Source organism: Pan troglodytes, chromosome 1, assembly GCF_028858775.2.
Source record: "Pan troglodytes isolate AG18354 chromosome 1, NHGRI_mPanTro3-v2.0_pri, whole genome shotgun sequence".
NCBI lineage: Eukaryota > Metazoa > Chordata > Mammalia > Primates > Hominidae > Pan > Pan troglodytes.
In genome coordinates, this window is record NC_072398.2 from 141,465,123 (window position 1) to 141,482,093 (window position 16,971).

General features: G+C 40.3%; 1 protein-coding gene across 2 annotated transcripts in view; it reads right to left on the reverse strand.

Annotated features, from left to right (window-relative positions):
- LRRC8C (leucine rich repeat containing 8 VRAC subunit C) overlaps positions 1-16,971 on the reverse strand; it is a 134,800-nt gene that overhangs the window by 24,666 nt on the left and 93,163 nt on the right. For both annotated transcript variants that reach the window (XM_016922165.3, XM_063799811.1), the window contains exon 2: positions 8,570-8,711. In XM_016922165.3, the coding sequence (XP_016777654.1) occupies positions 8,570-8,707 (138 nt within the window). In that variant the 5' untranslated portion in view covers positions 8,708-8,711. The remainder of the gene's footprint in view (positions 1-8,569; positions 8,712-16,971) is intronic.

A 16,971-nucleotide genomic window follows, 5' to 3' on the forward strand; every position in this document is an offset into this window, starting at 1 on the left:
AATCCCAGCACTTTGGGAGCCCGAGGGGGGCAGATCACCTGAGGTCAGGAGTTTGAGACCAGCCTGGCCAACATGGTGAAACCCCATCTCTACTAAAAATACAAAAATTAGCTGGGCATGGTGGCTCACGTCTGTAGTCCCAGTTACTTGGGAGGCTGAGGCAGGTGAATTGCTTGAACCCGGGAGGTGGAGGTTGCAGTGAGCCAAGATCGCGCCACTGCACTCCAGCCTGGGCGACAGTGAGACTCTGTATCAAAAAAAAAAAAAAGTCTTTATACTTTTATTAGAAACAGGAAGTGCTATTATAACAAAAAAGCTGGGCATGGGCTGGGCTCCCAGCACTTTGGGAGGCTGAGGCGGGTGGATCACTTGAGGTCAGAAGTTTGAGACCATTCTGGCCAACATGGTGAAAGCCCGTCTCTACTAAAAATACAAAAATTAGCCGGGTGTGGTGGTGCATGGATGTAATCTCAACTACTAGGGAAGCTGAGGCAGGAGAACCACTTGAACCCAGGAAGTGGAGTTGCAGTGAGATCATGCCAATGCACACACTCCAGCCTGGGTGACAGAGTGAGACTCCATCTCAAAAAAAAAAAAAAGAAGCTGGGCATGGCGTCACGCACCTGTAATCCCAGCTACTCAGGAAGCTGAGGCAGGAAGATCACTAGAGCCCAGGAGTTTCAAAGCAGCCTGCGCAACAGAGTGAGAACTCGTCTCCAAAATAACAAAACAAACGAAACAAAATGAAGCAGAGCTGAAAGTCCTTGTTTGCTAGAAACCCCCAAGTGGACATCTGTAGAATGTTACCATGCCCCACAAGTCTTATCTTCTGTAATACACCATATCACTTTTTTCTCCCTGGAATATAATTTATTCCTGTATTCCTATAACCACCCTGTATACAGTCCACATAAAATTGGAATTCAGTCCACATAAAATTGTCAAGGTGATAGATGACAAGAAGTAAAATTCTAGGGAAGATCAAAAGTGTCAGTTCAAATAAACCACCATAAAAAGAAGGTCCCAACTAAGGCATATTTTTGATACTAGATGTAACAGAGGTTTTGAAATAGTGTTTCTTTCACACCATTCACTACCATCCCCACAGAGATGACAAAGGTTGCTCTTTACAATTATTTTCACCATCTAAATAATTTTTGTTTTATATTCCCCAAAGACCCTAGTAGAACGGAGATGTAAGGTGGGTACATGGAAACTTTATACAACTGGGCCGGTGCAGTAGCTCACACCTGTAATCCCAGCACTTTGGAAGGCTGAGGTGGGTGGATCACTCTAGGCCAGGAGTTCAAGACCAACCTGGCCAAAACGGTGAAACTCTGTCTCCACTAAAAATACAAAAATTAGCTGGGTGTGGTGGTGCATGCTTGTAAACCCAGCTACTCAGGTGGCTGAGGTATGAGAATTGCTTGAACCTGGGAGGCAGAGGTTGCAGTGAGCCGAGACCGCGCCTCTGCACTCCAGCCTGGGTGACAGAGTGAGACTCTGTCTCAAAAAAAAAAAAAAAAAAAAAAAAGGAAGAAAAGATAAAAGAAAAGGAACATATCTGAGATGAGGTCTTGATTTTAAGCCTTCACTTCTATCTGTGATTTCATCAGTATTCTGATGTAATCAGTATTACTGATTCTAAGTAAGAATTTCTGGGCTTCTATCTATAAAATTCAAATTTGGCCAAAGAAAAAGATCTACTAGAAATCCCAGACAGTATACAGCAGATGACTGCATGGGGGGAGTAGAAGCAAGAATTCAGGGCACATTGTCAAAATGAAGTCTTCTGATATCATTCTGGAATCTATAATTCTGATTGCCTGTACTTTCCAGTGAACTGCCTATGAGCATTTTCACCTGAAGGTCATTCGTCATGGAGCTGACATTGATGGCTCTAAATCAGAGAAGTAGAAATTAATTTCAGTATGCCCTAAAAATCAAAGCGGGGATCAGCTCTAACCAAAAAACTCACATGTCCTAACCTTTTTGATAGTGTGACCCTGCTGGCCACTTCGCTCCTAGTGATTGGGTTAAATCTTCCAGGATTTTTTTGTAGGTGGCTTTGTCATTGAAATAATTCTTTTTTCCCCTCCAAATTCAGAAAGCAGGAAATGTCTTTTCTATGTAACAATCACAAGGCAGGTCCCCTAGGGCTTCCAGGGGGCTTGCATCTTCCAGTTCCTGTTTCTGGTTTCTAACGGCTAATTCTATATTTGGTAACGGTCTGCCCATGGGCTGTTTTGGATTTGGTCATAATAAGATAACCTGGAGTCACTGAGCAGAGATCTAAAGCAATCTTATTTTTCCAGGAAGCAACGTGTTGACCTTTCAGGATATGGTCTATTTTGTTGAATGTGTTGAGTTTTTGAATAGTGTTGTTTATAGCACAAAGTTGGGTGTTTACACTATTGGTCCTTGAGGGTGTATGACTGTACAGGAATAGGACAGAAACATATACTCCTACACTCTCCTGGCTTATAGTGAGTTTATATTTGTTCTTATGTGGATTGATGTAATCTAAGGAATGCTCTTTATACATGCTCTTATTTCATGGCAGCCTTGAAAGGAGCTACTTGCTCAGAAATGAATAAATATTTGTCAGAGAAGTAAGGCAAAAGTGCTGGTTCTAATCCTTTTACATAAGTGCAAGAAAGAATCAACATCCCCTTGATAGATAATAATCTCCTTAATCCCCCAGTATTTTCCAAGCTGAGTAGTGTTAAACCTATATGAATACAATCTTTTAGGAGTAAACAGATATCAACTGTTAACTTGACATGAAAAAAGCAACTTACAAAATAGTTACTCTAAAAGCTGTTGGATTACTATTTTATCATCAAAGAGTGTTCTTCTAACTTCACCTTAGATTTTGCCTTGTCATGTATTCCAATCTAGGAGTTAACTTGCTTTGTAAATAAGATCAGAAAGAATGATACACTTTCAATTTACAAGTGGAAAATCAAGACATAAAAATATATTTTAACAATTTTAACAAAACCTTGGGAATGAGAAAGGAACTTGAGTTTCACAGAGAATCCTTTGTTTATAAAGTTATCAGTCATTAAGCCATTTTTAGTGGATTATCATAGCAGAGCTAAAATAAGAGCTTAAATTCTTCCCCTATGGAACATTAATTTGTTATATGGATCCTAGGTAGTTTTACTTTGACAATTTGTACCATGCATTCCTTCTTGTTTTGTTAATGCTCACTATAGAGTGCAAATTTTTCTTTTTAAATAGCAGGTATATAGTGAATGCCCCTTAAAATTTTAATTTGTAATTCATAAAATTGATACTTTTTGTAACGATTTTCTCTTTTTATCATTTTGTACTTGCTTTTACACTGAAAATCCTGTTTTATAAGCCAAACCTTGCCCTCACAATCTGTGCAATTGTGATGGTTCCATAATATTTGATAGCAGTGTGCACAGGGGTGACAGACGCCTCATGGAGAATCAGCCTAAGATTGGAATCTCAGCTGCATCCCTCTTGGCTTTGGGGCAAGTTGTCTAACCTTCTACACTTTGGAATTCTCATCTGAAAAATGGGACTAATCTACTTTCACAGGTTTGTTCTGGGAACTAAATAAAGTACATACAGATTCTAGCACAGGTTCTCTTGCCAGTGTTACTCCATGGATGTGCTATTAGCATTCTGGATAAAACAATTCGGCCGTGTGGGAATGTCCCACCGATTGCACGATGTTTAATATCCCTGACCCCACCCTCTCCGAAAAATGCCATCTGGGCCCTCCGGTCACTGTGCCAATCCATGAGGGCTTTGTAAAATGATCACACTAAATATTCTGTTAATGCTGAGTTTTCCCCTTCATGCCTCTTATTAAAATATATATTTTGGTTTTGTATATTCATTCTTTGAGACTTCACTCAATTATCTTCTTGAGTCCCTCACTTCCAGTGACTGAGATGACAACATCATATTTGATGCTCTTGAGGCACCATTAAGGCATTTACACATTGGAAGACATTGCTTATATATTTCTATGGTCTTCAGACAATTAGCAATCTGAAGGCATGGGCTGTGCTGTTTTTCTTTTAGCATCTAGCACCCCGCAGAGTGTCTGATATATTGCTGATGCACAGGATTGTTTGTTGAAATTGAGTAGTCCACCCCATGTGAATTCTGTGCCCTGCAGCCTTCATATTCTGAAGCAATATTTCTTTTGGCATCTCATTTTTTCTCAGAACCTTGTCATCTCAGACAACACTTCTTGTACCCAGTCAACTGTCATCAGATTTCTTTTTAACGGCTGAAGAGATGAAAAAGGCCTATGTGTGAAGGGCCCAGGTTAGTTAACCTGTCTGAGCAGGAACCACTGATTGTGCGAGGTAAGAGTGGTGGTGCTGAGAAGGCTGGTCAGCGGGGAGCCCAAAAGCCTTCTGGACTGTAGAGAGACACTGTGGGGCTGTGCTGCAGGAAGATGATTCTGACCAGCACACAGGAAAAGAGGTTTAGCTTGTGCTTGAATTCCCTCCTGAACTTACCGCAGGCACATCTCCTAAATGATGCTCATTATAGACATTTTCATAGGTACACTCTTATTTTCATTCATTTCATTGCAAGTTAACTATTTATTCTAAAAGATTTTCTGTGTTCTTTCTCTTTTCATCCTGCCATGGAATATGTAAACAAGAGAAACAATTCCGTGTGCTTGTTAGGCAGATCCTGCAGCAGCGCTCTGAGCCATGGCACAGTAATAAAGACAGGTTGATAGTGCTCCCGCTAATCTATGTCACCTTCCTCTACTATTTCCCAAGCTAGCCACCCCAAATCTAACCTTCTCCTTGAGACCCCTGCTCTACTACCTTCCTTGTTGCCAATTCCTGCTACATTCCTCACCCTCACAACATCTCAGTAAATGTTGTTTTCTCCATCACAGAGAAACAACAAGCCATAAGGCACAGACGCCTGTCTTTCTGTCTCCCTACCAAATAAAAATGTATCTGTAGCTATCATTCCCATTCTGGTGGATGATGCCTCATCCACCCAAATCAGGGATAATCCTTCCACCTAGATTCTGGATCTTCACCTCGTTCCTCCTGAAAATGACCATCACTAACCCCAAACTCCTGGGTTTTACATCCAACTGATTACTTAATATCTCCACGTTGATGTTTAACATATATCACAAACCTAACTTGTTTACAAACAAACTTTTCTAGTTGCTGAGGTCTAAAAATCTTAGTCATCCTTGATTTCTCTCTTTTTTTTTTTTGAGATGGAGTCTTGCTTTGTCACCCAGGCTGCAGTGCAATGGTGCGATCTTGGCTCACTGCAACCTTTGCCTCCCGGGTTCAGGTGATTCTCCTGCCCCAGCCTCCCGAGTAGCTGGGATTACAGGTGCATGCCAACATGCCCGGCTAATTTTTGTATTGTTAGTAGATGGGGTTTCACCATGTTGGCCAGGCTAGTATCGAACTCCTGACCCCAGGTGAGCCACCCACCTCGGTCTCCCAAAGTGTTGGGATTACAGGTGTGAGTCACCATGCCCGGCCGATTTCTCTTTTTCTCTTGTATTTCACATTTAATCTTTCAGCAAATCTTGGTGGGTTTTCCTTCAAAATACATGCAGAACAACTGCTTTCACCCTACTCAAACCATTTAATTCATTTCTTGCCTGGATTATTGCACTAGCCTTCCAAATACCACCCTCACTTCCATCCTCACCCCCTACAGTATATTCTCAACAGCTGTAGTGGTCTTGTTAAAACATAAATTATGCTAATCTTCTGGTCATAAATCCTTCAAACATGTTCTAACTCACTCAGAACAAAGCCAAGCCCTCCAGTGGCCTAGAAGGCCCTACGTGATCTGGCACCCACTGTGTCTCGGGCCTCATCTTTTACTGTTCTTCCTCTCACTCACGTTTTTCTGGCACACTGGCCTCATGGCTTTTCTTCAGCATTATAGAGGTAATTCTGCTTCAGGCCTGTAACATGTCCAGGGGACTTTCTAGGTTCACCTTAACATGCAGACTTATAAGATTATCATAAACTTCATTTGGCACCAGAATCACTTTAGAAATACACAGATTAGAGTCACCAGCAAGGCAACATCAGCCTTTCCCCTTTAGGAAAATCTTCACAACTGTCCATGTAGCCGTCCACACTGCTGTCCTCCTGAGCCTCTCCTCCCCATATCATCTCCAGTGCAAGGAAAGAGATCCACTTTAGGTAGGTTCAGAACTTACCCTGGCTTAAAAGCCTTGTGCCTCAAAGGAACCAATATCTCCAGTAACTCAATAGATCAATCTTTGATGTGTCAAGGAGCATGCTGAATCACAAGTTTCACTACAGTCACAGAAGTCCAATGATACAGCTTCCTACCAGGCATTTATCACTCTTCCAGCCCAGAAACAGTTGACCAATCAGCAGTCATTTATGCCATAATGTTGCCTAGTAACACAGTGAACATTTGACCTTTATCAGGTCTCCAGGGAAACCAAACTAGAAAACTGAGAAAGTCATAAAATCCAATTCTTCTGCAGAAAAGGAAGGGACCTGTGCCTTCCTTTCACTATGTGCCTCTTGCTCTTGCTGTTCCCTCTGCCTGGAAGCCTCCTTCCAGGACATCTGCCTGGCCTGCTCCTGGACCTCTTTTAATTCCTTGGCCAAAAGTCACCTTTCCAATGAGGCCTTCCCAGGCCATCCTATTTGAAGATTGCAGCTTCTATCTTACCTGCAGGAACCTTCTACCATCTTGGCATGCTTTATTTTTTCCCATTGCCTTTATCTTCTAACATATTTACTAATTGATTTTGCTTATTTTGCTTATTTTTCCCATAGAATTTAAAGTCCATAAAGCTGGGATTTTTGTCTTTTTTCTCCTTCGTTGATAATTCTTAGTAGAACAGTGCCTGATACGCAGTAGGTTCTTCAACAACTATTTAATTTATGAATGAATTTATGCCCCTTTTTTTAGACAATAACTTCTCACTGGCACCCTTTGTTGGAGGGGAGGGGGCAAGATATTTTCAGTGACCAAATAAAAGACAGCATGGTGTGAGGGACTAAGAGCAGGAACTTTGGAACCAAATCACCTGGATTGAATAAAGGCTTCAATACTCACCTTGGGAGGATCCTTAACCTCTCTGTGCCTCAGGTGTCTCATTTGTAAGTGAGGCTAGTAATAGAACCTATATATAAGAGTTGTCATGAGGATGACATTTGTTAAAATACATGTAAAGTGTTCAAAAGAGTTCCTGACACATAGGAAGCAGTATGTGTTCACTATTTTTAAGGCCAACTTTTAAAAGTACTTTATTTTCGCTCTGTACCACTTCTAGTGAGTTCTCTTTCTCCCTATACCTTCTTTTCCAGCTGATCTACCCGAAAAATCACATCTACCCCATAGCTTCTATAATACGTTGATTTCCATTCACTTTTCCAACTACTGACCTAAGATTTCTAATGACGTAGTTGCTACTTTCCTCTTCTTAGTCCATGAGTTAGTTGTGTTGGCTGCCATCATTTTCCATGGCTTCCTTTGGCTTCTGACCTATGCCTCTCTCCTGGTTTTCATCTGTCCTTATGGCTGCCCCTTCTCAGTCTTCTTCAAGGGCCCCACTTCCTTCTCCATTTACTCTTTAATGTTATTACTGACACTGTCTTCCTCATCACACTCTCCCTGGATGAGTCCGTTTGCAAGCATGGCTTCAGCTCTTATATCAACACCCCATATGTGCCAGTTCTACTGACAGTTTCCCAAAGATGTCATGTTCTTTCTCACATCCATGACTCAGAGCTTTCTTTTCTCCTCTTGGTGTCCTCTTACTTTCAGCTAAGGAGAGGTTCTTGACTAACTTTAGCTGGTTCTCCAAGTTTTAATTCAACCAGCACCTTTTCTCTTATTCCCAAACCAAAATGAGGGTTTCTCTTCAGCCTTCCCTTAGTGTCTTATGGACACCTCTATCAAAGTATAACACAAGTTATTTTGATTGCTAGTTTATTTATTTCTCCCCTAAAAATGAACTACTTATATGTATCCATGTCCTCAAAGTATGGTACCTGGAACATAGCAGCTATGTAAAAAATACCTGGATTCAATACATAAATACATGGCATCTATATAAATTTTTATTGGGTTCTTTTCAAATTCAGAACTAAACATTCAGTAAAATAATGATATCTCATCAAAATTTTAGTTCTTCCAGAAAATCTTATTAGGGGTAAGGGTAAAGGATGAATAAAAGCAAAAAGTTCCACTTTGGCAGTATCAATGGTGCTGGACATATGTTACATTTCACTGTGAAGCCAATTTGGAAAGATAAGGGGCCCCCTTTGATGTTAGTGACATCAGACATTACTTGACTACAGTCAATTGCTCTTTGGGCTCATTGAAATCTTTCAAGTACCATATTTACCGTATTAGGAAATCCCAGTAAATAGGTGTTTCAGGCTCTCTGCTATGATTACAAATACATCCACAGAGAACAGTGACTAATACTTACATGGCTAAAAATCACACAGCCAGCTCCCTAAAGAGGTTTCAATGACTTGTGCTTTGCTCTGGCCCCCATTTTGCCAGGGATCTAGGCACCTACCTGTAAAGTACATCCAAACACGCCGATCATGAGCATGGCTACTGAGAGGTAATCGGTAAACACATCCCACCATGGCTTCAGCACTCGGAAGGCAGGCTGCTGCTCAGAGAACTGCCGGAATTCTGTCACAGGAATCATGTTTCTGAGAAAGGAGAGATTACTTGTAAATCAATTTATCTTCCAGTACAACATACTGCATTGTTACCAAATGTGGCTCCAACTCCTCACAGCAGAGGTCTGAATTAGTTCAAGAGCTGTCAAGACACATCAATGTTTTGATGAGCCACTGAATAAAATCACCAGTTGAGGAAATAAGGAGACCCACATGGAAAAGGCAAGTACTTGCCTTTTCTTGTCCAATAACAAGGTTCCCTTTGTGCTCCAGGTGGGACAGAAAGAACATGGCCAGACACTTGCCAAGTCCCAGTTATTTCCTGGACCCTCATTTCTCTTAAACAGAACATGAAGATGCCAGAAAGACTAGAGCTCATCCTTTGAAATGTTTTTGCTGTTTATCTTACCATCTTGGGTTATTGCTTTAAGCTATTTTTTTTTTTGCTTTAAACTATTTTTAAGTGTAATTTTAGCATTCTTTTGTGCTAATTCTTTACTGAGCCCTATTTATAAAGCATTTTGCTTGTTCCATGGGAAAGGAAAACAGTGTTTCCACATGGTCCTTGTCTTTTAAGAAGAAAGGTCTTATTGATGGTGGTGGATTGAGGAGGCCTCAATTTTTCTTCCTTGTTTCCTTTTTGTCTCCATGCTTGTATCTTGATTTTTTTCTCTGTTTCCTGTACTTCTCACATTTCACTGTGAACCCCAAACTTATCCTAATTTTCTCCGCTGAGACAACAGTTCAGTCTGGAAACTCCTATCTTTAACCAAATGACAGAAGATAAATGAATAGGGTGCACCCACGGCTCTGGGAAAAGGGAAAAAGAAGTACATTCTTTTCTTGATCTGCCTCCTCCTTTTTTACTCATTCTCACTGCCTTTAGTGTGACCCAGGACTTGAGGTTAATCATCCTGCTACTGTGAGGAGAAATATTCTTTCTGTATCTTATGGCAATCATCCTCCTACTGTGAGAAGAAATATCCTTTCTTTATCTTATGGCAAGGAATAAGGGTGGCCAAGGAGGGCCAAAAAAATTTCACCTTCCTTCCCTAATACTGAATTAAGAACTAGATAGACAATAAACATCCCACATAAAAGCAAAGCCTCTTCTTTGATTACAGCTTTGGCAACAATTACAATGTTATCTATTCTGTCTTGCTGCATTGTGACTTTCTTATACAATAATTTGTCTCCTTTTTGAATCTGTTAACACAGTGTTGAAAATTTCAACAGCCTGGCGATGTTCTCCTCTCTGACCTACCTACTTCACATCTATGCAGAATACAATTTCCTCATTTTACTGAAACACAACTTTTCTTAACTTTTTTCTGTTACCACCCACTAGGCTACAAGTTTCTTCAGGGTAGAATCTACATGTTCTGCCTATGTGTCTCCTTAAAACATGTATTGCAGGCAAACTGCACAAAAGCTCAATACATTACTTTGTATATTTCTAGTGTGATTAAAATTTCAGACTAGTCCAAACTTTGATTTTCCTGACTTTATGGCCTCTTTTTTTCTCAGTAAATTATTACAGTCCCACTGCCCCAAACGTTTGACAGTCACAGTTGTCTCAGTGGCAGTAACAGATGGCACAAATTCATCTTGACTTCCAAGTTCCACTTCAGAAGGTACTGTCTTACTCTATTTTGCATCCCCATTACTTGCCATACTGCCTGAAAAACAAGAAGCTCGTAACAACTGTCTGTTGAATAAATTCTGATGCTTATTCATGAAGCAATGCTCATCCAACTCAGATTTGAGGTGACCCTAATCAGCTGCAGTGGCAGGGGTAATTAGCAAACAACCTGTGTTATAGTCTATTGTTCCTTGATAGATTTGGTTGTTGTCTCCTCCATAGGTTTCTTTACATCGTAGAGGAAATTGGACTTATTTATAAAAGTGAGCAACAATTTCAGAAATAAAATGCACCAATATAGAGCAGTGGCTCTATAACTTTTTGGTCTCAGGAACCCCTCATGCTCTAAAACAATGAGGAGAACCCTGAAGTGTTTACATGGGTTACATCTATACATATTTACCATACTAGAAGTGAAAAACCAATAAATGTAATATATATATAATTTATTAAAAAGTAAACTCATCCATCAAGATACATCATTATGAAAAATAACCATATTTTCCAAAACAAAATTAGTAGAACAATGAAATTGTTCTTAATTTTTGCAAATCCCTTTAATGCCTGGCTTAATATAAAAGCCAGCTGAATAGAAGATATATCTGCTTCTGCAATCTATTATGATATAATATGTTGTTTTGCCTGAAATTTCAATCTATTGTGATATGATATGTTGTTTTGTCTGAAATGTATGGACCAAACATGGCCTCACAAAGACATGTGGTTGGAAAAGGGACGAGTATCCTTTTTATATCATTGTAGATATTTATTTTTGATACTATACTAAACCTTGACTAACTTAGTTGCGATATGGAAACTGGAAATTCTATCAAACAACTTTTTAAACTTCATTATATTAAAATTAATTAGTGGCCAGGCTCAGTGGCTCACCTGTAATCCCAGCACTTTGGGAGGCCAAGGTTGGTGGATCATGAGGTCAGGAGATCAAGACCATCCTGGCCAACATGGTGAAACCCCAACTCTACTAAAAATACAAAAATTAGCTGGGCGTGGTGGCATGCACTTGTAATCCCAGCTACTTGGGAGGCTGAGGCAGGAGAATCGCTTCAGCTTGGGAGGCGAAAGTTGCAGTGAGCCGAGATCACGCCACTGCACTCCAGCCTGGTGGAGAGCGAGACTCCATCTTAAAAAAAAAAAAAATTAGTCTATCTTGTACTTTGAATGGATCTTTTTACACATGCATGATTTTGTAACACACACATGATTTTGTAACACATGCATGATTTTGTAACATCATGCATTGGTAATTTGGAAAACATTGGATCACTGAGTTATCCAGACCTTCCAAATGTTGACACATTTCATCATAATAAAATATTAAGACACATTTTTGTAATAATATTTAAAAATCACATTCATTAATATCACCACTGCTATCATCAGAAAAATGTTTAAGTCTTGGGAAGCTGTCAAGCTCATGGTGGTGATCACAAGTTTTCTAAAATTCTAATTATCACTTGAAAGTTTGAATTTTATTGCTGTCAACAAATACTTTAGTTGTTCTCCCTGAAGTGTCAGGATCACTTCATTCATTTTGAGGATATATATGCCACATACTCAAGTCTCAATAATCAGTTGTTTTATTCAAGTAAAAGTAGTATGATGTGATAAAGTAGCTCATTCTACTTTCAACTCCATTACACAAGAGCTTTCTCTTGAGACAACCATTGTACTTTGGAATGCAGCAGAAGTGCTTTGTGTATTCTTCCCATTTCATCACATAGTGTATTAATAAAACATGCAGTCAAAGGTTGAAAGTTATTAAAACAATAATTTTTACTGCCTCAATAAGAACAGCAAGTGAACCTGGTTTTTTAATTTCAAGTGTGTACCAGTGAAGAACACAATCCCTTCAGCACAGTCTGGTGCCTCTATCTTGAGTAATGTGAAGGTGCCTTACTAACCATGGCTTTTGCACCATCAGTGAAATAGGCAAAAAAACATCTTAGCATTACAAAACAGTTTTGACTTCATGGGATCCCTTAAAAAGGTCTAGGTTGCCAGGCTTCCATGAACCATACTTTGAGAACCACTGAAGTAGAGGGTCACTGTTCCTTTATCTAAGTCTTCCTTTGAAAAAACAAAGACCTGAATAGTCACAACAGGTGAGGTTCTCTGGGTCCTTGTCTGAGTTGTTTCACAGACCTCATGCTTTTAATATGGGAAATAAAGTCAAACTAAGGCATCTAAGAAATGTAAGTATTATCTACTGCTTCTTAATATTGGCACAGTCTAGATAAGATAGAATATAAGACTTGATAGGGAATCAGCTGGTCAAGATGGCAAAGTTTAGTGCTACAACACAACTATTATTGCATTTAAATTCTTTTTTTTTTTTTTTTGAGACGGAGTCTCGCTCTGTCGCCCAGGCTGGAGTGCAATGGCGCGATCTCGGCTCACTGCAAGCTCCGCCTCCCGGGTTCACGCCATTTTCCTGCCTCAGCCTCCTGAGCAGCTGGGACTGCAGGCGCCTGCCACCACGCCCGGCTAATTTTTTGTATTTTTAGTAGAAATGAGGTTTCACCGTGTTAGCCAGGATGGTCTCGATCTCCTGATCTCGTGATCTGCTCACCTTGGCCTCCCAAAGTGCTGGGATTACAGGCGTGCCCAGCCGCATTTAAATTCTTTTGAGTAAATGCGTATGTGCATGTATGTCTACATGTCCACATATGTACATGTATCCTACATATAAATATATATACAGATTGATATGGTTTGGCTGTGTCCCCACACAAATCTCATGTGAACTGTAGCTCCCATAATCCCCCTGGGTCATTGGAGGGACCTGGTGGGAGGTAATTAAATCATGGGGGCAGGTTTTTCCCATGCTGTTCTCATGAAAGTGAATGTCTCATGAGATCTGGTGGTTTTATAAAGGGCAGTTCTCCTGCACACACTCTCTTGCCTGCCACCATGTAAGATGTGCCTTTGCCCCTCCTTCACCTTCCACCATGATTGTGAGGCCATGTGGAACTGTGAGTCCATTAAACCTCTTTTTCTTTATAAATGACCCAGTCTCAGGCATGTTTTTATTAGCAGCGTGAGGACAGACTAATACACAGATGTCCAGATTTTATTGAATTAACATATTAAAAGGCCCCAAACCAATATCTAACACAGCATTAATCCTTAATGTTTTTGATGCAAAAAGGTGAGTAAGGGAAGACTTGAATAAAAAACTACAAATCTAAAGAGAGGGTAGATAGACCCTTTGCTTGCTCAATGAAAACTTTTTTTGTACTTCTCTTTCACAACTTTCAGTTCCTCTGAAAAAGTGACAGCCACACTTGATCAATTGCTCTTTCATTGCTGCTGTCATTTCTAAGTGATTTGCGACAATTTCAAGAGTTATCATTTCAAGCTAAGGGAGCCACTTCTGAATAAACTACTGGGTTTAAATAGGGAGATAAAGATCGATCAGCATAATTTTATTTCTAGTTAAACATTTTTCTATTTTATATTTCCTCCAACCTTGATTTTCAACTTGCTACAAAGGATTTTAATTTATCTTATTAGTAATGTCTTTGGAAGTATAATATTTTTAATTAAATCAAGAGATTCTGGTATCCTAATTTTAAAAATGAAAATTATTACATCTCTGCTTCGGTAACCTTTTGCAGACATTCAGATTCATTTCCTTATTTAAAATACTTATTGTAGGCTGGGTGCAGTGGCTCATGCCTGTAATCCCAGCATTTTGGGAGGCCGAGGTGGGTGGATCACTTGAGATCAGAGGTTTAAGATCAGCCTGGCCAACATGGTAAAATCCCATCTCTACTAAAAATACAAAACCTAGCCAGATGTGGTGGTGTGTACCTATAATCACAGCTACTCATGTGGCTGAGGCAGAAGAATTGCTTGAACCCGGGAGTCAGAGGTTGCAGCGAGCTGGGATCATACTACTGCACTCCAGCCTGGGAGACAGAGTGAGGCTCCATCTCAAAACAGAAAAAAAAAAAAAAAAAAAGCATGAAAGCATGAAACACCTGGCACTTATCAACTACCAAGTCAAATATCCTGTGGCCATCTCCAGACCAAAAAAAAAAAAAAAAAAAAACTATTACAAAAAACTATTTTAGTAGATCCATATTCCACATAACTTTACTTCTCAAAGATATATATTTTGGTAAAGAATATTGGTAAAGTTGGCCGGGTGCAGTGGCTCACGCCTGTAATCCCAGCACTTTGGGAGGCCGAGGTGGGCGGATCACAAGGTCAGGAGATCGAGACCATCCTGGCTAACACGGTGAAACCCCGTCTCTACTAAAAATACAAAAAATTAGCCGGGCGTAGTGGTGAGTACCTGTAGTCCCAGCTACTCGGAAGGCTGAGACAGGAGAATGGTGTGAACCCAGGAGGTGGAGCTTGCAGTGAGCTGAGATTGCGCCACTGCACTCCATCCAGCCTGGGTGACAGAGCGAGACTCCATCTCAAAAAAAAAAAAAAAAAAGAATATTGGTAAAGTTAGGTACAAACATAGAGTTTATTTTATTTATATGGCTCTTCCTAAAATAATATGTTCCCATCCTCCTCCCCAGGATAATTTTTGTGTTTCTTGCCTAGAATTAATATCCCAGAATGTATTCTGCTCTATTTATCAATCCATGACCTAAAGAATATGAAACTTATTCTAGTGTGATTCCAACACGATTGCTAACACTGTTTTGTGGCTATCAGGTGGGTAGCATTAACATTTGTTTTATTCCACATTTTTCTGACAGTGGGTAAATAGTATCACCTTTAGCACAATCATATATCATTCAAGGAAACAAGAACCAATTTCAAATGATGGCAGGTAGCCTATCAGTAACCCAGTGAATGGCCCTGATCAAAACGAATACAAAATAATTTAATAGTTCCTGAGCACATGAAATAGGAATTCAACAGAAAAGAAACCCATGTGTATTGCTCATCTATGTTGTTAAATCCAATGGTCAGTTCTAATTCCTTATCTTTTCTTTTGTTGTTTTTTTGGAGACAGGGTCTGGCTCTATCACCCAGGCTGGAGTGCAGTGGTGTGATCTTGGCTCACTGTAATCTCCACCTCCCGAGTTCAAGTGATTCTCATGTCTCAGCCTCCTGGGTAGCTGGGACTACAGGTATGTACCACCACGCCCGGCTAATTTTTGTATTTTAAGTAGAGAAGGGGTTTCACCATGTTGGCCAGGCTGGTCTCAAACTCCTAGTCTCAAGTGATCCACCCACCTTGGCCTCCCAAACTGCTGGGATTACAGGCATGAGTCACTGCGCCTAGCCTTTCATTCCTCTTCTTATTTATGAGCAGCACTTCATGTAATTTGACCATTTCTCCCTTGGCTTTTAAAGGACACCACAGCCTTTTGGTTTTCCTCTACTTCCCTGGCTATTCCTTTGTTGTTTCCTCCTCTTCTCCCCGACCCCCTTGTTTGGAACATCCCAATGCTTACTCTTAGGTCCTCTTGTCTTCCCTAATGCATTCACTCCCCTTGTGATTGCATCTGGCCTCAATGTTTCAATACCAACTATACTTGACGCTTCACAAATTCATATCTCCATCCAGACTCACAGTTCCCACTATGTACTCGACATCTCCTCTTGGATATCCACTAGACACATCAAACTTGGCCTGTCCAAAACCTACTCCTGTCCCAGTCCCCTATTCCCCATCCCCACAGCAAACCCTTCTCCACTTACAGCTTTCCTATTCAGTAAATAGCAACTCTATCTTTCCAGTTGCTTAAGCCACAAATCTTGGAGTCATCCTTGACTCCTCTCCGTCTCATAAAATCACATGCAGTCTGTCAAAAAACCCTCATTTATTGTGTTTCTTCCTTTCTTTCTTTTTTTTTTTAGACAGAATTTCTCCCCTGTTGCCCAGGCTGGAGTGCAATGGCGCGATCTTGGCTCACTGCAATATCTGCCTCCCAGGTTCATGCGATTCTCCTGCCTCAGTCTCCCGAGTAGCTGGGATTACAGGCATGCACCACCACGCCCAGCTAATTTTGTATTTTTAGTAGAGACGGGGTTTCTCCATGATGGTCAGGCTGGTCTTGAACTCCTGACCTCAGGTGATCCACCGGCCTCGGCCTCCCAAAGTACTGGGATTAGAGGCAGGAGCCACCATGCCTGGCCTTGTGTTTCTTGATGTATTGCATCTCTACTTCCACAAGAATGCAAGTTTCATGATGGCAGAACTTAATTTTTCAGTTCTATTGTGTTCATCGATGTGTTACAAGTACCTAGAAAATAATGCCTGGCATGTATTAGATACTCAACTAATGTTTAATGAATAAATGGGTGAATACATAGTAATTTTAGTTAAGAAAGTGGGATATAATTGCTTTTGCAATTTTTATTACTGAAGCTAAAAGCAAAGTATATGTCTGACATTGTCATGGTAGGAAGATCCCACACACAGGGCCAGGACATTAGCATAGCTAAAGCCAGTGTGAACAAGGGCAAAAGAGGTAACGAACAGAAATGCCATGATTTTAAATTTATGAGTTCTTTTCAGTTGTACCCAAAGTCTCCACAAATCAAAAAGTCATCAGAATATGCTGAAAACATCAGTTGTAAAACAAATTGCTTTTCTTTTGGCAGTGAAAAGATGGAAATAAAAAGCAGGAGAAAAAAGGCAAAATTTCCCAA